The sequence below is a fragment of the Rhopalosiphum padi genome, chromosome 2, assembly GCF_020882245.1.
Source record: "Rhopalosiphum padi isolate XX-2018 chromosome 2, ASM2088224v1, whole genome shotgun sequence".
NCBI lineage: Eukaryota > Metazoa > Arthropoda > Insecta > Hemiptera > Aphididae > Rhopalosiphum > Rhopalosiphum padi.
The window spans coordinates 91,092,771-91,120,651 of NC_083598.1; the positions used below are offsets into that span (position 1 = coordinate 91,092,771).

The 27,881-nt window shown below is 31.6% G+C and overlaps 1 protein-coding gene and 1 long non-coding RNA gene across 9 annotated transcripts in view; one reads left to right on the plus strand and one right to left on the minus strand.

Annotated features, from left to right (window-relative positions):
• LOC132918900 (proton-coupled amino acid transporter-like protein pathetic) overlaps positions 1 to 26,271 on the minus strand; it is a 35,172-nt gene extending 8,901 nt beyond the window's left edge. The window contains exons 1-2 of one of the 3 annotated variants that reach the window (XM_060980252.1): positions 25,596 to 26,271; positions 24,737 to 24,808 (exon numbers count right to left, since the gene is read on the minus strand). In XM_060980252.1, the coding sequence (XP_060836235.1) occupies positions 24,737 to 24,808; positions 25,596 to 25,652 (129 nt within the window). In that variant the 5' untranslated portion in view covers positions 25,653 to 26,271. Of the gene's footprint in view, positions 1 to 24,730; positions 24,809 to 25,595 lie in introns of all 3 variants that reach the window. The other 2 variants (XM_060980251.1, XM_060980253.1) reach the window with 2 other exon arrangements.
• LOC132918901 (uncharacterized) lies at positions 169 to 16,259 on the plus strand. 6 transcript variants are annotated; one of them, XR_009660581.1, is made up of 4 exons: positions 169 to 518; positions 14,373 to 14,545; positions 15,148 to 15,192; positions 15,285 to 16,259. It is a non-coding gene; the product is annotated as an uncharacterized LOC132918901 (long non-coding RNA). The 6 variants fall into 6 exon arrangements; XR_009660583.1 differs by having other exon boundaries at positions 15,292 to 16,259; XR_009660580.1 differs by having other exon boundaries at positions 14,373 to 15,192.
• Positions 26,272 to 27,881: the final 1,610 nt, after the last annotated feature.

The window sequence follows — 27,881 nt, forward strand, 5'->3', positions numbered from 1 at the left end:
ATTTGTAATTATCAGACTTAAGTTAACGCTCTTCAAAAAGTTATCAATAAATCCATAAAATTACATAATAATATACTAATATTTATCTAACTCTAGTACTAATTAACATTACTCTGATAAGATTTATGTTAAAATTATCAAACACGTTTTGGCACTTTTGTTTTTACAATTTTTACCCGAAGATTTATTAGAACACAATTAGTTAGTTTTGTAATTACTGGTTATAGTGTTAGACGCAAGTTAGTTTCATATTTACTTAAAATACAAAAATGTATCCAATCAAAATATTATAATGTTTTAAATTAAAAATAATAATTAACAAGTTAATTTTTATTATTTTCTGAGTATAACTATATTAATAATTTTAACAATATATGTATATATATATATTTGGTATTACGATTAAAATTAATTTGATTTATCATTTGTTGAAGTGTTCAATAAAACATAATTTAAAATAGCAAAATGATGGAGATGGACTTTAAGCGATTTTGAGCATTGTTTTCTCTTTAAAAAAGGTAAAGTAAGAATTTTTAATCATCATAATTATTATTTTTATGTTATAGAAATTTAAAATATATACTTTTTTAATTTTTAATGTTTTGTACAAAAAAGTATTTTTAATGAAATATGAAATTTACTAAACCGTCACAAATAGAACAATTTTAAAACCTAAAAAGATTTGTTTGGTACCTAACATGTAATCATTGAAAAAATTTATTATTTTAATTTTGAAACACTAAGTAATTTTCTTATTGTTATATAGAAAAAAATGCTTCTTTCAATGTGATAAATTCATGAAGATAATATTAATAAAATTTCATCAACTGACATGTCAGCGCTGTATACTAATTGAGTCCCAATACCTGAACTGGAATAAAATAATATACTAATTGAGTCCGCGGACTATTTTGAGTAAAATATAAAACTAACTATAGTATTCATACATAGAGATTACGTATATCGTTGACATCATTTTATACGTATAATAATGTTTATCACATATACATTTTTACCAATGTAAAAATTTAATTTTATCATCACCTACATTAATTAATTTATACACAAGTAAAATTTAAATTATTCATATTATATTATAGCCATACATTGTTATATAATAAAATATATACATAAAAATTTTTTTTTAAGTCTATAAAAATGGGAAGGATGATATTTTTTTAAGTCGAACACTCTAACGGGACTCGGTTAGTGTTAAAATACGGGCTCAATTAGTATATACCTCAAAACGACCCGGGACTCAATTCATCCTAAAACGTTTTATTGGGACTCAGTACGTATGCAGCCCATGTCATTATGTACGAAATTGCATTCAATACTTGCACACAAAATATATGTGTGCACTTAAGAATAATTAAATCTAATATCGAAACATAAATATTCGTTTATTTGTTAAAATTATAATCGTTGTAAGTTTAGAGAGGTAAAGGGAAATTTTTAATATTTATATTTTACAGTATATACCGACTTTGGTTGTTTACAAGGGCTTTAAATTTAATTTTCGCCATGCCAATCGTATTGGATCATAAAAATATTAATTAGTATACTAGTATACATAAGCCATAAATATAATTTAAAATATTTAACTACTTGTAATTTGAGTATAAAATATAAAGCGAGGGCTGTAATTTTTAATCAAAAATCAGTATTTTCAAACGGATTATTATGAAGAATATTTTTTTCAGTATAAGTTTATTCAAACACAACTACCCAAAATTAGACTGTTTTATTTTGAAAATAAAATAAACAATGATGTAATTATTTACATATTATTTACAGGTCCTTTTAAATATTCATAAGATTATAACATTGTACCTCTATACATAGATAGAAAGATAATTAAAATTTATAAATATTATAAATCATACACAAACTACTAATATGGTGCTGTATTATGTTTGGTAATTTATTAAACATTGATATTTACATATATTTAGTACCATGGTACAAATAAATAAGCGAAAAAAAATTATTTTAATCCTCTTGCTGAAAACTGTCAAATCGTATACTTAAGTTGTATTCGATTTTTTTTTTTAAAGTATTGTAAATAATTAGTAGTTAGGTAACTATCGCCTGTTTTTTTATTTTATTTATATATTAAATGAAATTAACAAAGTTTTAAGAAGGTTTTAAGGGAAATTGTCCCTCTCAATACCACAACTGAAGTTTTATTGGTATAAACATAATATATTATTGTTAAGTAATGACAATTGAAAAATCTACAAATAATTATACTAAATACGTATAAAAATCGTTACTCAAACACGGGTACACACGTCATTGTCCAAGTACATATCGTTTGTCAAGTCATCTCAATTGGTTTACATAATTTTATCCATGTGCGTAATGGTTATCGATTTTTCTCTATTCGTTCTAAATAAACGGCAACTTATGCCGTTCAATATTGTTCTATACAATTGATTTACCCTTGACTTCGGTGACCCGTTGAAGGGCCGCTATATATGCATATTTCATACACATAATATCATGTACAATATGCATGTGTATATACAATCTCTGGAGCAGTAAACAGTGACGTTTTGTTTGTGGCGCAATTGACAAATTATAATGTAAGGACGGCAAAAATTTGTCGAAGACGATTTCAAAATATATTAAAACAATTAAGAGGGACGACGTTGAATATGTGGATGTGTTCCGAGAATTGATGTTAATTTATCACGATTATCGTTTGGTATAAAAATAAAATAGTAATGGACGCACAATGTCTGTTTTTAATTAAAACTAATTATTCCATAATAATTAACGCTTCAGTCATCACTGGAGTGCGTCGTAATAATGACACGTAATGATCTCTTATTGTTTTTAATAAAAAAAAAATTAATATATCAATACGACACAAACAGCGTTGTTTGTGTTTATAGATAGATATGAATTGCGACAACGGTTTTATTCTTGGTTTTTGTTAACGGGGGTAGTTTTAAAATGTTTACGTTCGTAGAATATAAAAAAAAATTTAAACATAAATTTAAATAAAAGAATGATGACATTTCTGCCCTACTTTAATGTTCGCACAATACTGCAATGTTATAACGTTTCAGTTTTAAATTTGAACGAAATTTTAATTCTATATTTCTATATTTCTATATAAATTCTTTTTTTACCTAACAGAGGTATTTCAATTATCTTACCAGTAGGAACGGGTAATATGATTTGTTGATATTAAAATTTCAAACAATGCAGCTGTATACATTAAAGTAATTAAAAAAGCAATATAATATTTTTTTATCTATATATAGTGACATTTTTTAAAATATAGGTTCGAGAAATGTATACTAAATGGGCGCTTTAAATGAAATTCAATACATATATGTATTGTTTTTTTTTTATGTGGTGTAATAAATATTTAACAAAGAATAATAGGTATGTACAAATTTAATTTGTATTAGTTTGAAGATTCTAAATAATTTTTTGTATATACTTTAGTGGGGGTCCTACGGAAGGGTGGTGGAGATGAGTGAATCACCCCCTCCTCCTTGGCCTATATTATATTAAAACAAAAACCTGATAATAGGTATATCCATATTTTACATTATTTTTTTTTGTGACTTCTATTTTTGAGGATTGTATTTAATGTAAAAAATATTTCCCCCCCTGGAATTTTTCAAGGACCTCCACTGATATACTCGTAGACGTTTTCAGTGAATACACCTTATTTACAATGTTTATTTTTATAAATTATTAAAGTCTCGAAAGATTTTAAAATAATGATTATCAATATCTATAATTTATTATCGTAAACATAACGTGAAATAAATAAATAAATAATTATAAATATTATTACTATTTACTATTAATCTAAAATAACAATCTATTATAACTAAATAAAAATGTATTAGACAATTAGCACATGGCATTACAATATCGGTTGTACATGAAATATATTTTCAAAATAACATCTAAATGAGTTTTTAAATTATAAATTAGTCATTTATTTGAACAAGTGTACCTCTAAGCGTAAATGAAAAAAAAACCTAAACAAATATGGGATCAAAGAATTCACTGACATACGAGTTTAAAAGTAGCTTAGTATGTATATTTTTCTCAACCGTAACACAATAGTATAGAGATAATATTATTTAAAATGTAAAATTTTTTAGCAAAATAGTCATATTATTAAACATTAATGTTATGAATCGTACAAGATGGTTAAAAAGTGTGTAGAACTGCACAGTCTGAGAATAGATAAAAGTTTTATGCAAATTGATAAAATTGAAAAAAAATAGAAATTCATGACCAAATAGTTCTCATTTTTAAGTGGAATTCATTAAGTTTTAATTAGTTTTAAATATTTTTTTAATATTTTAAATCAAATTAAATTTAACGTTTAAATTGATTATGTTAACCGTATTTAAACGATCAGCTTCGCAGTATAGTAATACATCAGTACATGTAATCGATTTAATAAAAGCTGAATAAGCTGAATGCCTACTTTAAAATATATTATATTTAGACATAATCAATATATTTGATTTATTCACTATAATTCACGAGTTAGATTTTGTGTACATTTTTCATTCGATAAACAGTGTTCTTAACCTTATTAATGGTAGCAAAGAATAATTCATCATATAAATTAAATTATAACCATGATTATTTATTTTTAATAAGATTAAATATAAATAAATCGAAATGCATTCAATATTACGCTCTTATTGATTGATATAGACATATAGTCGATATATATTTATAATTGATCTAACTATATTGAGCAACTAATCTACTAGTCAAAAAAAAAAATATATATAAATAATATATATTGTATGTATTTATTTATTATTAAATGGGTAATGTTACAAATTATATAGGTGCAAATTACAAATTGCAATAGAGTTTAATAATTAATTCAATTTTTTCTTTCTATTCATAAAAAATAACAAATACCTAAACGTGATTGATATTAATATTTATGTATGGCAGGCGCTTTGATTAATGTCTTTAATTATTGAAGTAATCTGTAACACATTATTATACCAAGACAAAGGTTATGTTTATTTACTATACATAAATATAGGTACTCTGATTGCTATATACCTAGCTCTTTAACTAATAAAACACATTTTTTTTTTTTTTTGATAAAATTCAAGTCCAATAGAAATAAGTGAAGGTTGAACATAACAATTTAACAATATAGGTATATCTATATATAAATACAGTTATAATATTTTGTAGGTCATAATTCATAATTATCACATTCATTAGGAAACTACAGTAATTTATGTTATTGAAAGTATGCCAAAAAAGAAAACCCGTTAAATCGTTGATTTTGAAAATGTATACACTAAACAATATTCTAATATAAAAAATGTATACTTCAAAAATGTGATGCAATTTTACTAAAAAAATTAATAAATATATTTTAAATTTCAATTAAACAGTAGTCATGTAACCATTATATTTTATTTCGGTATTTTGGGATTAATAATATGTCGGATGGTACTACTGAGTAATTACTGCTTACCTATTTCAATTATTCTTGTCACTATAACGTGTAATCAATGTTGCCTAACAAAGTTTTTTTTATTTTTAGATTGTAATTATTCATTTTTAATAAAAAAAATTAAATACGTATTGTTTCCTTTTTTCTATTTTAATAGATAAACGAATGTACCTAAACCTTGAATATTGTAAGAAAGATTTAGACTCAACCGGATTGACTAGTTATCATAGGAGGTATTATTAATATTATTATTTTTTTTTTTATCAAACAAAACGAGATTTATGTTATAAATTATTATAATGATGGTCAATCTACACACATATATTTTATAAGTTCTATATAATGATTGGTTTCAAATAAACTCGTGAATTAGATTCGTTCAAACTCCCAATTTTTGTTACAAATGTATTAGGTATAATATAATAATAATAAAAAAAAATATTTAATTTATTTTAACATATTAAAACGCCTGATGGCGACTACAATATTAATGTTCAATGTTTCATAGTTTTTGTAGAAATAATTTTGATAAAATGTATAACAGTGGTAGAGTAGTTATACATGAAGGAAATATTGTTTAAAACGTTAATAGTTATTTGAAGGCAATAAATATAATAAATAATAGGTATTAGATACCTATATATTATATATTCACGTTTCAGAAAATTGGGTTCAAGGCGATTACATACGAAAATATTGTTAATACTTTTTGGTTAGTTCGAATGTTTATCATCATACGACATCGCTTCCTACTCATAATTTGCACCACGAATGTCTCTAGTCGTACACATATTATGTTATTATTGAAAAGGTTATTGGCATGTTCTATAAGTGCGGTTTTCGTATTGTTTAATTCACACCATTGTGTAAGCTCTATTCAATACATATATATTATATATAACAACTTATACTATGCATTGCTGCTAGGTACACATTGTGCTAACGATGAAAAATAACAAAACTGCCTCCGGTATACAAAAATAATTATTGCGAATGCGCGCGATTAGCATTTTGTATTTTTGTATTTTGACTGCGTAGTGATGAATATTTTGGTCACTCGATCCGTAAGAACCACGGCCCACGGGCCCCGAACATGTTGGAAAAATTTTGACGTACACTTGATTCGGAATTTCATCATAATCGTTTAGTCGCCGATCAGCAGCAAAACAGACCTCTGTCCAGTGTCCATAAAAAAAAGTCAAGCGCGTACTCGGTAATATATTTTCGAGGTAAATAAGTATTTATCGGGACTAGAAACTTAATATATTTTTACGTATATTATAAGAGAAGGAACATATACATTAAAAATATATTTAGATATGATAACGTATAATCTGATATCACTTTCAGCATCCATCAGCTAATAAATGACAGTTGTGTGTATTATAATGCCGCTTGGGATGGAGATGACATCATAGATTTGAAAAAAAAATTGTTTTCGAGTGATTTAAATCCCATCCACAACCCTATAATAATATGCGTGGACATATTGCTATCGAAGAACGATATCTCTGACAATCGTGTTGCTCACGTGCAAACAGGAATATTGAGCGAAACCTTTATACGGACATCTAATTTACATAAATCGCGATTCGGCATATTTCGGACGACCGCAGGCGCGTGTAACGACCGTCCGGCGTCCCAAAAACGAATATAATATATATTTTATTATAGCTGCCTCCGGTGATTGAGAGGATCGGCGAATCAGCGAAAAGTAGCAAAAAGCGAACTCTGATTTTCTAGTCGTTCTCGGCGTGTGTTTATCGTGTTAAATTCTAGCCAGCGCATAAATTGTAGATAAATCGCCGCGAGTCGATAAACCGTCGTCGTAGGCGCATAGTGTTGTAACCGCATATCGTGTGTTCGACGTGCGTACAACATATATAATATACAATATTATAAAGAAAAACGTGTGAAAATTGAACATAAACGCACGCGCGTGCGTGTGTGTGTGTGTGTAACTAGGTATACATAATGTAAAAGTATAAAACCCGTTTATTGATAAAATTGTACGACTTACGAAGTTACGATCGTCGGCTACGCCATTCGTTATATACACACGCCCACGTTATGCGCTTGTGAGTTGTGACCCGAGAACAATTGAAACCACTGTTGAAAACAATAGAGTTGCAGGAGGACAACGCAAGTCGTGTGAGGCGCAAAGCCGAAAAAGGTTGCAATGCTCAACAATAAAACAACTCTATCGTTTTTCTGTATTTTTTCACCGACTAGCCAGTTACACCGCGATATAGAAGTAAACGCTTGCGTCAAGTCCCGGCATTAAAGCTCCCGATAATGATTGCCGAATTGCGGCGGAATTATGTAACACACATAAAATATATTGTACGACTAGAACACGCGACATTTTTTCATCGCTGTGTATATGATTTCAAGTCGATTAGTATAGTGTATATATTATTTAATCGCTAAATTGGCAAACTCGTTTTGAATATAACTCGAATGCTAACTGAAATTAGATAATTACATATTGTGTATGTATACACTATGTGTATACATACACAATTTTTAAGGAAATTCGAGTATATATTATTTCATTGCTATGGCCGACGTGGAATTCCAAAACCGACGGAAACGTATATATTATTTGTGAGACATCAATCTTTTGAACGATTTCCGTTTACGGTCTACGATGGATTTTCTGCAATTGAAACGTGTACAACGAATCACGTGTCTAATTCGGTCGAGGACCGCGTGTCTTTATTTAGACGGTGTAAACTGTGCAATGAAAATCCGGGTTAGGGTAGGGAGCGGGTGGTTGTGGGCAGACGACGACTTACGAGAAAAAAGAAAAACCAATTACGATCTGCCGGCGTGCGTTTCACAGGTGCGTTCGGGGGGACAGGCGGCTCTGCTGCAGTAACTCGGGCTCAGGTACAGACTGACCGGCTGGCCTGAATGCATAATGAATAGTGCGTGCTCGTGTCCTGCGCTCTTTATTTTATTTATTCGCTCTTCGGATTATATTTCTCTTCTAACGTACACATCACATATAATAAACGTTTCGCGCAATCTTCGTGGCAGTGCCGGCTTTCCCGCCGTACATGTGAATTCCATTTTGCCATCGCAGTCTGTGATGATAATGATGTTATCTGTGCGGGGCAACAATATTATATACAGTAGACGGGACAGATGATCGGGCCGCTTTTTCCGATGCTGATGCACATTGCACACCAAAGTACGGAGATAGCGAGAGAGAAAAATATGGGGAGGGGGTAACTGAGATATGACATATACAGAGAGATATAGAAAGAGAAAGAGAGTGAGAGAGAGGAGGCATTTGGCAGGCGCACAGCCTGGTTTTTTTTCACCGCACACATGCCTGTACGTAAAATGAGAAATGGTATACACGCGAATATCACGCTTTATACACGTGCTCGCCGCGTCTGGCAGAGTAAATACGAAACCTACACCTTCGCACTACACCCGGACACACACCAAGCGATTATATGATACAATAATATTGTACGAAATCACGTAAAAATTGTAATGATTATTATCGTTATAAAAACTTATAATATTATTTAAAGTGATCAAAGTATAAGATCAGTGTTAATGTCACTACGAAATGCCTATTTAAATTAAAATAACACAGTTACGGGATTAGGTGTATCGATATCAATATATTATTATTATAGATAACAGGTATCACGAAAACGAATGTAACGATTACGAGTATTCCGATAATTTTAAGAAAAAAAAATAGCGGTTTTTAATTTTAACGATTACGTTACTATATACACAAAACATGTTATTATTACCTAATAAATTAACCGACGTAGTGTACTTCATCATTATTTACGGTTTTCATTATTTACATAACGTGGTTAAAAAAATGACTAATACTAGTTAGACACACACTTGAATGTGTGTGTGAAATGACATGTGTGTGTCGCGTGTGCACTGTAAGCCGAAGCCTGGTTGTTAGCGCGCCAACAGAGGTTATAAAGCGTCGTCCGGGCTGTAGGTTTCGGACGTCCGGTAACAGGCGGTCCGACTGGTATTGATCTGGAAAACGGACGGGGACCGGAGGCGGTGTGGAGCCGGCGCATACACGCCGACCTCGCCAATAACAGAGCTCATTGTCCGAAAAAAAAAAATAAATAAAAGAACTATAGTTGCTAAAAAGAATGAAAAACACAATATATATACACTCCTGTAGTTCTGTCTCCTACATACTTGTGTAGTTGTGTAGTACAGCTTTATACACGTCCGTAGATACAAGTATTATAGTCATGGGTGTACAACAAGAATTTAGTCATAACCTGTGCAGGGGGCTAGAGTTTTGCAAAATCAGAGTTCAAAAAAAAGGCTTTGGTGGGTTTTGCGTACCGCGTCTAAAAAATAAGGCACTTGCCACTCTGTATATAAAATATTAATAATAAATAATAATATATTGCGTATTAATTTACAAATTACAACTAAAACCGAACAAAACTATCATAGGTATATAATTTACCAGCATAAAAGTATAAACCACTAATGCAAGTTAATAAACTATATTATAAATGTATAATACGTACAATAATAATAATAATAGGTAAGGCAGATGGGTTAGGTATATATAAAGAATATTTACATAAATATAACTACCATAAGATAATAATACAAGACAGTATTAATAACGAAATTTACAATTTTAATTTTATTAATCTTTAATCTAAACATAAGATGTATTTTTTTTAAATATTAAATGGCTTAACAAACCAGTTAAGAGTATTAAGCAAATGACAAAATATAAGCTCCTAATTTTTAGCGGACTTGGTAAAAATCCCAGAAAAGGCAAAAAACATCTTTAGGGGATAAGTCTCTCTAATTATACCGATGATCATAAGTAATAACAATATATAAATAAGCATAGTTATATTTTATCATGAGATGATCGATGTAGTGTGTACTTACAGACAATGCGTCGATACGGATATTATATTTACCTAAATATTTGGGACACAAGTACACAGTACTATAATAACTATTACTGTCAGTACTTGTGTGTATTTTATTAAACGCCATGCGATACCCATCAAGTCTATTCATTCACTCGATTGTGGCACAAGATGTAAATAATTATGTGACACGTTGTCTGTCTCCTGACGAAGAACTCCGCGAGAAAAAGAATACGAAAACAAATGTTTTCTATACTAAAAAGCGGTATAATGACCGAGTGTACATATCGTTTGCGAGCAAACACACACAAAATAATGTACACAACCTAACCCGAGGACTACGTGTCGTCCGTACAAATTCGGTTTCGCGCAAACACAATATAACATAAAATACATCATATTATTCATATTATTATATTGTTAACGTCGACGCGTCAAAGTTATCGTCGTCGTCGTCGTCGCCGTTGCCGCCGTCGTGTCAAAATCGATTTTTGGTCGTCTCACGCTATAAACGCAGGGTAAATACACACACGTACGACGCATATATAGCCACATAAAATATAATCTGTGTAAACCTATTATTATAGATACACGACATTTCAACAGTTTATCGTGGACGCGTGTCATATATTATACAAATATACATATTGCATCGTTATATCGGCAAAGTGTTGGTGAAATCGTTCTCAAGTGGAGGTGGAGGGTATACATTACATTTGAATTTTCCTTTTTCTACTTTTGGAGACACCGAACGCGCGTCGAGAAATGCGTATTTTATTGGTGGTTTTTTTTCATTGTTGACAACGATATGCGGTGTGCTTTTTTACGGTTTCTTTTCATAAATCACATTTTGCAAAAGAAAATGAAATGCCAATGGAGATTACTATATTCAAATCAAATACTGTCCGATGAGAGGTCGTTTTTGAAATCTCTAGGGAAACAGTGACGATCGAATGAAAGCGAACACATTGATTTAAACTAAATGTTGTCGATCATTATGTCAACTATACTAAACTATTGTTGCTTTCAAAGTTACAAAGTTCAAAAACATCTACCCCAATGAATACAGTTACATTTGTTTCGAATAAATTATTATCCGCGATGTGTGAAAACAATATCGTGGAATATTTAAAAGAGCATATTATTATGCAACACGATGTTTAGTTATGCAGAGCGTATACAAACAATTAATTCAGTCATTTACAAATCGATGATTATAATATAAATAATTTAATATAAGGAATCGCTGATATAAAAAAAACACTCTCTAAAACGCCACTGATGAAGTTGTGTGTAATTTGTGTAGATAAAGGGAAGCCGCGGTTGTGCACTGGTGCCTGTTTACAAGTTGAAATAACAGAACCGACAGGGAACTACCACATTTCGGTGTACGTATCAAAAGCATTCACCGTTGTTTTGACAGACGAATTTATGGCATACCGAATAGCAAGGTTGTCGATTGATCAATCTATCCGTGCATGAATATTAATATATTATACGTGAAATAACATAATATAGTTTAATTTCATATCCGTCAATTATAATCCGGCTGGGTATATCAATAATTATGCATCACTCGAGGAGAGGGAGCAAAATGGGCATTTTCCACTGTTTGATTTTAAAAGCAACCCAAGGCCCAATGGTTGTTGGTAAAAAACATAGATATTTTTATAACTTTGGGAAAATTTAATATACTGTAAAAGTACTGGGAGTTTATACATTTTTATTGTAGTTTATTGAAGTTGGAAAATATAGGCGTGTATATAAGAAGATTTGGTATAAATTATGGTGTATGTTTGTGTGTGAAAAAACATAATATTTTATACCTGTCTAGATGTTATTATGTATTTTTAAATGCGAGCTATTAATTATGTATTCTTCTTTTACTGTCGTACAGAATGACGCGGATATTACATAAATATTAGATACACGTTTACAAAGATTTGTATGCGGGCATGTACAACCACAATACATATAATATTATAGTTCCATCAAATTTTTATTTCTAAACTTATTTTTTTTTTTATTCCATCGGTAGTATGTAGCAACTACCACAATAAAAATTCTAAACAGCCACTTCTAGATTTATCCGCGTAATTTATAAGAAATCTCTGATAGTATTTTATAGAGAGGGTTTATTTTCATTTTTTGACTATATATATATATAGTCTGGTTAGGTAGCTATTTGTTGACTTCCTCTATTGAAAACTGAAATTATTCCACTGATGAGGCGACAGTACTGAAATCACCGCCGACTTCCGTAAACGTCAAAGACAATTACAACTACCGAAAATAGCGTGCGCTTTTATATAAACACAAACACGGTCTATATGCACACAATATAATATACTCGTCGCGAAAACGTTCAAATCGATATTTGGCGGCGGCAGGGTTACAGCCGAATGACGCACGCCGGAGGGCAAAAATAAAATAAAAGCCGTACCCGAGACGACTCGGCCGCGACGGTTAAGGCCAAAGTCCGACGGAAACGACCGTGTCGGGGCAATAGTGAAAAATCGCTTGCTCGCGCACCCACGCACACGGGTCATACTATTTCACTCAGAAACCTGCAACCGTTGGTGTTTAAATTCGTGTTTATTTTCCTCTGGTTACTTATGGTAAATCCCTAATCGCTCGCACTTAAATCACACTTACAGGCTGTAATTGATTTTCGTAACGCGGGGGTCGCATAATATTATGGTTTATACCCACGACAACAAACTGACCTAACCCAATCCGTTGTTGTATAGTGAACACAGTAATACAGAGTTGATTGAGTATTTGGTACAGAAACTCGGGAAATTGTGGTGGGAGCTAATCGAAAACAGAACCGATTGAGACTATATAGGTACCTATTATATTGCAGACATTCGCACATGGCGTGGCACCGGGTGATAAAATATATATTAAAAAGCCTGTAGGGAAATACAAGACAAGTGTTTTACTTGCCGGTCACGATGATTGTACGATTTAGCGAGAGATCGTCGTGACTTTTCTACAATACCTGTCTGTGTGGTTAGAACTTTGGAAGTTACTCTAAGCCATATTATAATGTACACCTGGATATTTTTACTTAATACGAATAAAAAAAACAAATTTAATGAAATTATCAGTATAAAATTATACAAATAAAATATATATGTAAGTCCGGGTTAATGGTTATAGGAAGGTAAATCTCAAGTTCGTTGTTGAATGTGCCAGTCGACTAAAACGAATTTTCAGTTTTTTTAATTTAGAATTAATCAACGATGTATTTTAGTTTATGATGTAAAATAGAAATATTGAATTTGTCAAAGACACGTAAACGATCGTAAAATGTGTAGCGTTCAGATGAGCGACATTTGCTTGCGGTATATTTACAGAGGGAAATTTGTTATATATATATAGGTACTTTACAAGTCTATACCGATTACTGAAACATAGCAATATAGTGCAATACACGCTGTTCACTGTAATATATTGACATTGCTTTAAAAAAAAGTTGTACGCTATTTTCCAATCAATGCGTACTGCGTATATACAACTTTACATTTAGGCGCCTGCATTTCGATCACATTGAAAATACAAATTGTTATTAAACATTACCGATGTCGCACCGCAAAAATAATTTGTTTGTACACGATTATCATATATATATATATATATATATTGTATTGTCCGTAAAAAATAAAAATATAATCGCTGTCATCGTCGGACATGGATCAAAAATATTTGAGTGAGGTTTTATTGTCAAACAACAAAACGGTTTCGAAATCTATACAAATATTAGGTAGTACCTATTACATTATTACGTCATTCGTCCATGTACATAATCATCATATGCATTAATTTTATGATATTATAAAAAAAACAATGTTCGTCCTTTTAATTCAAATCGAACATAATAATATCTACTACGCAATCATAGGCTAAATTTAAATCGCCCATTGCGTGCGTCGCGCAGTTACTCCGAACTGTACAGCATAATTTTGTACAATAATTGGATTTTACAGAAATACCTATCTTTGATATTATAAAGTCTGAGTCAATAAGTCCGCCGCCGTCGTAATACGGTCGTATTTTGTACACGCCACGGTGAAACGTGTGTGTGGGAGGGTTTGTCATTCGGGAAATTTAAAGCACCCACGCTGGCTGTCGTGGAAACGATTGCCGATTGGTATACACGGTAAGTATATTATTATATTGTAATTAAAAGTTATATTTAATACAGGTTAGGTGATAGGTACGTGTCAGTACTTGTCGACTTGGATGATGTAAGGGATATTTTGATTGAATCGACTAAATGAGTTTTCATAATATAAAATAATATATTGCAGTATTAATAGTATTATTATCATCATTGTATTATTTGATGTCATTATTATGAAACTCACTTAACTCCAGTTCTGTTTTTTATTTTCTCGCTCAATTACGCGCATGTATCCCATCGAATTTTAAAGTACATAAAAAAAACGACGATTGCATAACACTCCAAACACTAGGTGGAACAGTGTTAAAGTGTATAAAAAATAATGGGAATTCGATAACAGGAAAATAATATTTGAGTTTAAATTTTACGAATTATTTTATATTATTTATTTTAGTAATATGATTACTATATAGTATTTTTGGTACATACGCATTTAACTTTATACACATTTTTCACGTATATTAGGGTTAGACAGTGAATAATATTTGTCATAAACGGCATACAACAATTCTTAACAAAAGGTATATTATACTTCTTTCACTATAATGTCCAAACGTGGTGTTTTTTTTTTTTTTTAGGGACACGAGTGTTCAAACGCAATGTGGATTTTGAACACAGAACAGGTAAAAAATAGTTACTAAAAATGCCCCCAATCGTACTGTACCGGTTAAAATACACCGTAATAACACTCGTTATATTATTTTCATTTCTACAGTACATAGTATGGACCATCAGGTTTTGGTTGGCATTCGACGACTGTGCGTTGCGGTAAACGGATATTTCGCCTGCCGTTTTCGTGAACACGATTCACATGAGTAGGTCACTGGCATGACGTATTTAATGACATATGTATGTCTTTATTATTTTTACCGTATTAATGGACGGTCAGCGAAATGCAAAAAAAAACCACTGTAACTGCCCTGACTCGTCTCACTATTGGTACACTTTATTTTTCATTATTTTTATTCCTCCGCATCATGCACGTAACTCTTTTGATTGATAATCCACGACGACGACGACGACGACCTTTGGGCTTTGACCGCTACTATATCGGCGAGACGATGACGACTTGTCCTCCTATTTTTTTTTTACGTTTCACTTTTATTGTACTATTATATTATTATTATTATCAGTTTATACTGTACATCAGTGCCGCCTCTTTTACGTTACGCCGAATGTTTGTAATTTATTACGTTTCAGTGTCGGCGTTCGCGGAACACAAGTTTCACCGAAATGATTATAATAATATGGATATTACAGTAAACGATCGTTTCTGTTGAACATACCGATTAATATGTATTTTTGTTTCAATAAGAGCCAAGAGGAATATTGATCACGTACCGAGCAGCTGCTAATTCATTCGGACCAGACGCGAGTCGAAGACATATTTTTCGATTTCATCGGTTCTCGTCAAACAGGTAGAGAACCTACGTCATGCGCACGAGGCTTGAAATCGCCAATACGATGCCCATATCATGTCGTCGAAATCCGCATTATAAATCACGCACATTCACACATCTTACACCGGTTCAATGTAATATACGTACATTACATATACGCAAATATATTATACATTATACACATTACGCGTATATTATGTACACATAATAATGTAGGCATACAGACACATATTATTATACTACACGCAATTCATAATATTATAATAATATATTAAAGCGTTTCAAAACACTGATAATATTATGTTACAATCCGTTACATTACTGTGAAATTGTCACAATGAATATTATTAAAATATCATAGACTGTTGAAAATTTTATGATAAAAATATTATGCTTGCACGGAAGACATCTTCCTCCCCCTCTTAACCAACCACCCACCCACAGATATAGGAGTCTTGAACTTCGTCATAAAAATATACCATTCGTTCAAAGGACTTTCTTACGTATTATATTATTGTACGTTGTCATGGAAATCGATAGAATACAATAGAAATTGATACAACACCCGCGTTCCATAATAACTCAAGTACCTAAAGAAATTGTTTAAGGACTAAGAATCGATTTAGAACCGACATTCATAATCTCTGATCTTGGTAAGTTCTCAATTAACATATAATTCGGATAACGAACATTATAGGCATTTCCGCTCATATCCGATGGCATTGAATGGCGAAAATTATAGAAAATTGAATTATAATTTTAATAATTTTATATTTTTTCTAAACAGTAATAATAATTTTTAACAAGGCTATTCTGTCAAACAATTGATCGAAAAGTATTAACGTTTTGAGTAATATTAGATTTACATAATTTCAACTGTGAAGTAGTTACAAAACAAAATCTGTGAAAACAATTATTTTATTTACTTTTTGTATGGTTTTTATTTTTCAAGTATTTTTTTTTTTAATGACGTGTATTTTCAATTTTTATATTCCTAAGAATATTTTTCCTAGAATTTCAAAGTATGAAAATCGAATTTAGAGTAATTCATTTGTTTAAAGTCAAGATAAGCGAAGTGAAGTGTCGCTGGAGTTCCACACAAAATGTTAGGTCTTCTGCTCATTAAAAATATATGCTGTTATACTGCGTAATACTTAAAAAAAAAAAATAGAAGAATAAAAACTAATTTTTCTAAAATATTGGTTTAAAATGACTTCAAATTGTGTAATTAATTTAATCAATTAAATTCTTAATGTTAAAACAAATTTAGCTTTTGAAAAAAATCGTTTATACATTAATTTAACAAAACGTAAAATATTTTGAACACATTGAATAATAAGTAAGTAAAAATATATGGAGATTTTTGACTAATTCAAAGTAAATTTAGCACTCGAAACACGCACTAATAATTAACTGGAGTATATTATTATGCGATGTGCAACAAGAAACCTTGTTTAAAATAAATGTTGGGTTTTTAATAATATTTAATATCTTAATTAATTGTACGATAATAATTTACAGTAATTTAATTTAACTTTGAATAATGGCAATAATGGAATAAGCGTTTTGATCATACCTAACCTTAGTTTTTCGTTTTACAACGATGTAAAATATTAAAAATATTAAATTCAATTTTCAACATAAAATACACAAATTTTATTATTAGTGTTTAATTATAATTTGCAAAATGTAAATATAAATGTACATGAAGTACCTTATCTTTTTATAATATAAAATGATAATTGGAATATAAATATGAAAACTGTATAATTCGTTCAACATATTTTTGTTGTTGTATAAAACTAAATTAAAATATAGGTACTTAATTACGGTGCGCAAATAATTTAAATTTAAATTGATTAGTGGACATAGTGGAACATAAAATATTGTTCACATACATTGTTAAATATATTTTTAACACGATTAATTTTGTTTGTTTGTTTTTTTAAGAAAAACATTTTAAAGTTCAAATGTGTGATATTTTTGTTTTTAATGATATTTTCAAAAATATATCCTAGAAGGAAATTTTATTCGAATCGTTTTCCAGGCGAAGTAAAAGGACAAAAGGATAAACAAATTTGTATAAAGAGACCAAAGGTAACACCCAGTCCCAGGCTTGAGGTTCACCATAAGACATGTCTAATAAGTTAACATAATTGTTTCTACTCTAATTGCATATACCCTTCAACGATTTTTTTTTTAATACTAATAAAGTAATAACCTAATGTGGATGAACATGCTTGATAAATCAGTCTATTTTCACATAAATAAATGCTTCAAAGATAATAGTATGTAAAAATATCAATAGTTTATCCTACGATAAAGATCGTTTAGTAAACTCATAACCGGAAAGCGGAAGGTAATGTGCAGAGGTCAACGCGATAGGTTATACTTAAACAGTTACACATTAATTATTATCGTTTATTAGTGTTTAACCATTTTTCTGATGTTTCCTTATGTTACGACTGTTACGAGTGATGTGTCACATACTCACATGTCTAATCTATCTATATAAACGAAGTTCGACGATCATAAAAAAAATAAAAAGCAATCATCAACGGACGTAAAAAAAAGATGCTTAAATGAATGAGAACCCACTACGTAGTGAAAAAATGTGGCTTTTTATAATCACGCAAGCAGCCTTAAGATATTAAAAAAAAAATAAATAATAAAAAGACGCAGGTACATCAGAGGAGGATCTAAGTACCTAATAATTTTATTATAATTCGTCTTGCGTAACTTTAATATTATGTAACAGTCATTTTTATTTACGTCTTACAGACAATATTGTAGACACATCGTAAAAATATCTAGGTCTACTAGTAACGAATAGTAATTATTCATCAGAGGATTTAGTTTAAAAATAATGATATACGAATAATATTATGTATTCGGAATAGGAGCATAACGAATCCGATTAGACATGTAGATAATCCTGGTCCACCGAGTAAGATGCTATGAAAAATTATAACATTCGTGGCAGATATTATGAAAATAATATAAATTATAAGCATAAAATATATTTATTTTTGATTTTATTTTATGTTTATAGTTTTTGATCTGTAATCAGAGGTTTTCACCGAATAATCGTTTTATTCTTAATTTTTTGTTTTGTCTGTACTTGGGTATTAAATAATATAATATTTGTTATTAAATCCTCAATGGACGCGTTCTGTAGCTCAAACGAACACATAAACAATATTTTACCTGTACATAAAATGTATTGTATGAAAACGAACCAAACGCGTGGATACTAAGTATATAATATACCAGTATTAAAAATAAAATATTATTAATTATTGTGTACTGGATTTTACCGATTTTCACAGACCGTCACGAATGGTTGTTTGGTTGTAAAATTTCGAACAATGACCATTATATTAATATACTCTTAGTGAAACACCGACTCGGGACGGCGAAAGGACGGGAATAAAGGATAATAGATTGTATAATTATAAATAATTATTGCTGTTGTCGACGCTAAGCTGAAACACGTATGATCGTGTAAATTCAAAATTCGTATGGTAAGTAACGAAGCTTACACGAGTAAGATCTCTAAAGAAAAGAGAAACAGTGGCGAAACAATATTATTCATCATAAGGTAGTGCTGGTTTAGGACGTTTGGGCATCGCGCAGGTACCTAATGTATAATAATATTATTATACACATACTCCATCTAACGAATTAACCGCGATCGTTCATTGGCCATAAATCTTAAAACAGGCTGTGTAGGAACAACAACAGTAACAATAATAATAATAATATTACGCTCGAGAAACCGTGTTTATATTATTTTGTGAATTATAATTTGTGTAACCGTAGCTCATGTATAATATACGTCTAGACGTCACAATAGGAATGAAATTATATTGTTTAAAAAATATTTAAATGCTTTGGATTCGAACGATAACATTACGTTATTAAACAAATATAAGTGTAAATATAGTAAATACAGTATATAATAACAATTATGTAGGTATTGAGATATTGGTTGGTGACGTAATACGTTATTAATAGAGTCTTATTACTTATTTATTATGATATAATAATATATTGTTAAAGCTCTATTAAAATTGTACCTAATACGTTTTATATTGATGACCTGTGTACAGCTACTGTAGGGAATATTGTAGCGTAAACGCCATTTATTGAGATGATAATATTGGTATTTATTATAAAGTTTTAAGAAACCGTTATAAATACAGCAATGTCTATTAATATCATATAATAATGATAATACCTATTTTGCACAATATACATTTTAATATTCGATTACGGTAATGTTTAAGTCTACTATCACTGTCAATTAATCTGTCCGTTCCTTATTTAAAATCTTTAATAATTATCAAATTTAAAGAAAAAGTTGTATATTTAAAAAAAAATGTTGGTTACAATAATCGTATTGCATAATAATTTGACCATTTTTAGGGTAAATTGTAATTGTTACTACACACCCAGTTCTAAAGAAAAATGTAATTAATTTCAAAACAAAATTCATGAAATTAATTAACGTAATATCAGTATGTCACAATATTGAAATATATTTCTAATTTAAATTATTATCATTTTTTTTATAATAACATATTACGTTGTTTACCCGACTCCCCACCCTTACAATACACGAGTGTTTTTGTTGCCACAGTGTATGAGATGCCAGATGCTAAATATACATCGGGTCTGTAGGTGTATGGTGGGAGGAAAAGAAATACACCGTTTGACATTCAAGAATTACTTGGATGTTCTAATTTATTTTTAAGTTTGACATGACCTTACCGGGTTTAGAAAAAACTAAATAACTGGTGCCAGTTAAAAAATAATATCGATAGGAAAAATTGTACAACCTCTTGCGCGATGTGCAGTAAGAATAATATTTTTAAAAAACTCTTTTACATTTTTACTCCGTAAGTTATTCTTCAGTCCGTTTTTTACACGACCGTCAGATAAAACACTGCACTAAGTATATTCAAAACAAGCATCGCTCGTACGTGACCAGACTGACTTAAACATTTTCGATTTACGTCCATCCCCGACAGGTCATTCAATGTTAAACAAACCTTGGCGTTCCTTAAACAGTTATACTGGACCAGATGTGACGGGGAAACAAACTTTTCAGTTTAATTAAGAAAATGCAAAATCATATCGACCAGCTACTATACATACACAAAAAAAAATATATATTGATTTTATTTTGAAAGTGACCTACTGCCGTTGTAATCTTTCTAGCCGTCTTTATGTAAATGTATGAAAAAGTAAATCCAATATGTAAAAACAAATAGTTAATAGAGCTGTACTGGTAAGATAATTGTACATTTTAAACAAACAAAATAGTATTTAAATATCATTCATGTTAAAAATATTTTTATAAAAATAATTAAATTTAAGTATGTCCATCGAAATATCTCTTAAAAATAAAATGTAACAAAACACAATTGAAAGTCTTTTGAGCATTATTTGATAAGTTCCAACTTCCTACATCATATAACATCTAACTATATAGTATATATTTAATAGTATTATCAATATTTAAAACAAAAAAAAAATTGAACATTAAAATATGACGACTATAACATATACGTATTCAATAAAGCAAGTTCACAATTTTTGGTATGAAATTCATTCCTCGTGTTACCCCATTAGAAATCGATCACTTCTGTCCTAAAAACCCGTCTGTTGGTTAGCCGCCTACCTAACTACAAAGTCTAAAATAGAACAAAATGTTTGTTCAGCGACAAGAGGAGTGGCCGTAATGTTTTTAAGTGCATATTAAAATTTAAAACGCACCACGACACTTTTGTAATGAACCATAAGTATTATTATACAATATGTATACACGAATTTAAATACATTATTAATGTGAAAAAAACATATACAAAGTTATTTTTGACCGTGTCACAGGGGGTCGCTGTGTTTCCTGAAAGAAAAAATAGACGACCGAAATACCCCGTAAAAATAGCATTATACATTTATACATGAAAGAATATAATTTTAATAATAAATCGTTCAAAGTTCAAACCTACAGGTACGTAAGGAATATTATATTATGGGAATAAATAGAAATATATTATTATGTATAATATAATATTATTATACTTAAGAGACTTGAGTGGTTTAATAATGACGTGGTGGTTCAATTTTATTCAATGAAATCACTTTTTAATGTGTTGCGTAAAAATAAACTGAATTAGTATTAGTTTTATCGACGATCGCTTCAATTATTCATATTTGAGTGTGTACACTGTAGTGGGCAAATATCATATTATTTGGAATTTTTTTCTGTTCTCTAATAACTAAATGTCTTTATACCGATGTCAATGTTGATTGTTTACCAATCGATAATTATTTTTAAAGCCCGGAAGTATATTTAACAGACTTTTAGAACATTGATTAAAATATGTATTTGCATAATATGCGTCGTGTACATCAGCTATACATAATATGGCCATATGGAAGTGAATAAACGCACATTCACCTATAAATATTTGAAGAATGCGAATAATGTAAGTATATTTGTATTGAATGCCAATATAATAAAAAGAACGATTAGTTTATTATATCGTCTCGACGTTTCTCCATTATGGACTATTATAATATTATATAGAAATGGAAGTCGCAAACGAATAATACAATGTAAAACACTAGAAAGAGTACTCGAAAAAAACATATTGTTCGGCATAGGAAGCTTAAGGGACCACTCGCAAACGAAAAATCGATTGATTGACTCGCAACTATATAATATAATATTAACATGTAATACGTTATACGATTAACATGCAAATTTAATGAAAATTAGTCACCATTTCTTTTCGATGTTTGACAAATCTCGTGCCACCACCAACAAAATATTGAATTAAACATTGTTGTGTACATGAACACGTCTCTTAGTAGGTAGTTTAGAGTTTAGGGATTATGCGCAGGCATCACTCATATGTTGTGGATGGTGTTATAGGTTATTTTTAAGTAGGTAAATGGGATCCCACAAACATAACGTTATTATTGTATGAAATCGGTAAAACCAGTTTGCCCTCTCCGTGTACGTGTATAGGTATGAAGAAAATATAATATAATGGCATATTATTATACACACGTAAACGGGCAGCACAGTAGGATGTTCAAAACTTGAAACTGAAACCCATTTTCAAAGTCATGATTGTACTACAAACAAATACCAACAACTATATAGAATTGATTGTGATTTGTAACTAACTGCACAGTAGTATAACGAATCGTGAGTATAGGTTTTCAAAAATGAATTATTTTCGTGGTAAGACTCATAAGTTTTGTTGCGATACAATCATAATATAATACAAAATATCATAGTAAGTATAATTTGAGTGTTGTAGAAATCGGGTATAGTACCCGTTCCGAGAGGATTGCGTGCATTCGCGCGCATGTGGCATCGCAATCATATTATTATACACTGAACGTAGTCTACCTATTAACCATCGTTTTTATACCAATAAAATTGATTCAAATAGTTAGTTTATAGAACTATAACTATAAACTAAAACAACTAGGCATAGACTGCTGACGCAACTGCGCTTAATAAAATAAATAAAACACGAATCGCTATTGATATCCCGACCCCCAATACACGTTCAATATTTACACTGGAATGATACGAGCAGATTTTAATACCACGTAAAAAGCTGTGTAAATTGTTCGTCGGCGCGTGTGTTGTAATTACTGTCGTCACAATAAAAAACGATATGAAAAAAGTGAATTTTATTCGTAAGCGGTGTCTGCAGTTTAATATGATGTAAAAATGTTATTTAGTATACTAATGCAGTAGTGATGCCCGTCTATTCGAACGCTGCACTGATGCAGTGGTAAGTTAGCTAGTGTTAAATTTTAATTACAAATTACAACAAATAACAACAAATAACAATAATAATAATATTAAAACAATAACACAGCAGCTCGTAAGCACTACTACTAATAATAATATCTATACATACATAATTATGTATAAACGAACGTATCGTATTATTATTATTACTATTATTATCATTAATACTATTATTGTGGTAATTTACTATTACTGCATTTACTGCATGTCTGCATGTGTTATATAAATCGAACTAGGCACAATATTATGGAAACAATAAAAAATAATTAAAAAATACAACAGAATGCAACACTATATTTTCGCGTTGTCCTATTGGAACACTCAGAATGGATGAAAGCGGTCCTCACACGCACACACACAAATGCGCGCGCGGCAAGTTGCGCGTAATAAGTTATTAATAGTTATTAATATTATAATATTATATTTATATATTATTATCATCTCATACCGTATAGGTATTTAATCGTCTAATATGAATCTATACAAATTATGGTCATCAAAATGTTTCGTTATAAAACTGGCGGAGAGTGTAAGTAGGTATACATTTTGACATAATCCCCGCCTGTATAAACGAACAATTTCGTCGACCCTGTGTATATTATAATATAATATTATGTCAAAATATTATGTATAATATAATAAAATTAAAATAATATTATACCGTCGTGATATAAAATCGTGGCATGCCAACAAACAAGCTCTCACATGCATTTCAGTTGGAAGAACATTGTTGTTATAACAAAATAAAATAAAAAAAAACAATGAGTATTATATAAAACATGAAATAATTGTTATTAGGTATATTATGATGTAGAAATTTAATATCCAAGCGTGTAGAATTTGGGTGAGACAAACGTTATAGAATTCGGTTTTTAAAATACATTTTTTTCTATTAGATTTCCAAAGCATACATACGCACACCTGCAGTCTGTCATCATTGTCGAAAGTCTGTAGGTTTATATCTTCGGCCGAGACAGGTATACCCACCCCGACCTGAAAACGGGCAAGCGTGTCAAGAAAAAAAAGCCGTACCACCAAATATAAATAACAGTATAATATTGTATATTAATATTATTGTAATATTATGATTACAAGGAACCTATAGAGTTGTAAAGAAAAATTGAAGAAAAACACCGATTTTACCGAACGCGAATACGTTTTTGTAATCTTATAGTGTGGGGAACATACCATCACAATTCATTTTATATTATGTAAAATAACATGTATCCATAAAACATCAACACCGTGGTATTTATTAACAACACTATATATAGACAACCGATAGATATATATTATTATAACACGTATACAACATAATATTAACAAATAGGAACCCTTTTTTACGAACCAATGTGCCGCGGTGCGGATATACATATTATGTAAATATATATCGGACCTCGGCATCTGGCCAGCACGTGAGTTGGCGGCCGCGGCGGTGCGATAACACGCGTATCAAACTATCAACCCCCTCGTCGTGCCGGAAAAACGTAAAAAATCGTGTAGGTTCGTGAAAAATTGGGGAGGGAAACACACGCTGCGCTTTCGCCAAGTGCAGGTGGCAAAACGATCAAATATACTTCCGCCAAACGGCCGAACCAGCGCAAAATCAGTGGCGTTAACATACTCTACCGGACGGTGGTTAGTGGTAGGTGGTGCAAGTGGTGACGGCAGTGTCCCGGGACGGTTATAATATAATAATATAGTAATTAAAATAACGGTATCGCAATAGGTACATTATATATAATGTAGAGCGAGCGCGATCGCTGTCGCAATTACTTACCGTCGACTTCAGGGGCACTCCAGCGACGTCTCCGGCGGCGGCGAAATGATGCGACATAGCGGTGCGTCTGGTGCGGTCTGGTGCAGCCGTGTGGCTGTCCGTCGTCGTTAAGGCGCGCTGCAGTGGTGCAGCAGTGGCGGCGGCTGCGGCCGGCGGTCGTGCGGTACGGCGGCGGTCGTTTGGGTGCCGTGGCTACTACTACGTCGGGTAGCTGCGGCGGTGCGAAATCGTTACCAGTTTGCCGGCGACACGGTCAAGAGAATAAACGGACGTGGTGCGTGCGGGTTATTTACTACGGGGACTCGGGTCTCGGGAGGGTCGGACGTGGGCCTGTGAGGGGTGAGTTGAATTAAATGAAAAAATTGTAACTATGTCCCGGAGAGGAGATGTCTAATTTTTTTCTTAATATTATTATTATTATCCGTACGCGGACGACACCGAGAGACGTCGGCTACTGCTGCTACTCCTACTGCTCAGGTGGTAATAATAGTAGTAGTAGTAGTAGTAGTAGTAGTAGTAGTAGTAGTAGTGGTGGTGTTGGTGGTGGTAGTGGCGACGATAGAGTGCAATGATCGACAGCTGCAGCAGTGCGTCGTGAAGTACGGTCCGCTGTGAACTGCCGGTGGCGTGTGGTGGCAGCGACGGCAGCGGCGGTCGTCGTCGAGTAGTGCTAGTGCAGCGCAGTGCACCGTCGCGGTCGTCGTAGCTGTCGGCTCTACCCGCCCGCTCACCACCGTCGACGCCGCCGTCCCGGCATGGTCCCAGCCACCGCGCAGACCGTGCGCACGACGACCGCGCGAGCCACGCCTCCGTTTCTCCTCCGCGGCGCAAAAACGAAAACCATTAATTTCCATTCCCTCCCCACTGGCGGTGAACGGTCGCCCGCGGGGGGGTGCGATACGGAGCGTATACCAACCACCCCTTTCGCTGGGCGCGTAGGTAGATGGGTTTACTGGAAAAACGTCCGTTCCGCTTTGGCTGCCGAACGCAGGCGGAAGAGTTGACGGCACACGAGCTTTGCCTCGTTTGTTATTATTGTTGTGGTTATTAACATTTAATAATAATAATTACTTATATTATTAATAACCACAACAATAATAAATAGTATGAGTACTTTATTATACGCCACCACTGATATAAGATATCCTTATCGGATTGTTGTAGGTCGTGATGACGCAATCGCGGTGACGTCGACGATTTGCTTGTCGGGTCAGTATCAAAAAACGCCGGTCGGTTTTTTATTTTTAGTTTTTTAAAAGCAAACGTCATCGGGTGGGCATCACCGTCGTTCCAGGACGATAATAATATTATAATGCATTGTTTTCGACACGATCCATATATAATATATATTATATTCGGTGTAGTTTCGCCGAACCAGGTACGCACGTCGTAGAAAAGGATTTCGGTGGAAGGGAATTCAACCTTCACTGCAGGTCTACGCGTGTCTGCGCCGAACTATTTCCCCAAGTTCATGGGTAAATATTGAATATTTTTTTTAACCCACTCACCCACCCTCTGAAAGTATTATGTTGTATTATAACTACTAATATAATATGGTTGATTAAGACGCGGACTCGCACTTCTATAGGAAGTTTCCTCTTCGCTCGGTGACTGGTGTTCAATGTCCATATGAGAGTATGTAAGGTTCATTAAAGTATTTACATTATACATTCGTTTTTAAAGACAGGACACAAGTACAATGCATTATTATATTATATGTGTTCGTAAAAAACACACAGTTATACGTGCGTATAAAATATGTATTATAACTTTTTTTCATACAACTATAGAAATAATAATTGAATATTACAATCCGTCATGTCATGTCGTCCCGCCCGTAAAGGTATTATATAAGGTTTATATATTATTTTTAAAACTTTTACAACAATATATAGGTACAGCCCGACCCCGACGCTGCACTACTATTGCATATAAAGAAAAACTGTTGGATTTATGTCATATTATATTTCACTGCCAAATATATTACATTATACACACACACACAATTATCTGCTGCATAAGAAATTTAATTTATTGAAAAATGTGATTAAAAAGTCGTTTTTAAAATTTCCATGTGTACTTAATAGAATTTGATTTGTTCTTTTGTTAAACCACTAAATCCTATGTTAGTTACATAGATCTGAAGATTTTTTTACTAATAAATATTAATTGTACACATACAAAATAGCTTCGTCAAAATGAGCATGTTGTGTCATTATATCTGTATATAGTGTATAAAAAAGAAATTTAACGAGCTACAAGATAACAACAAACTTAATTTTAATT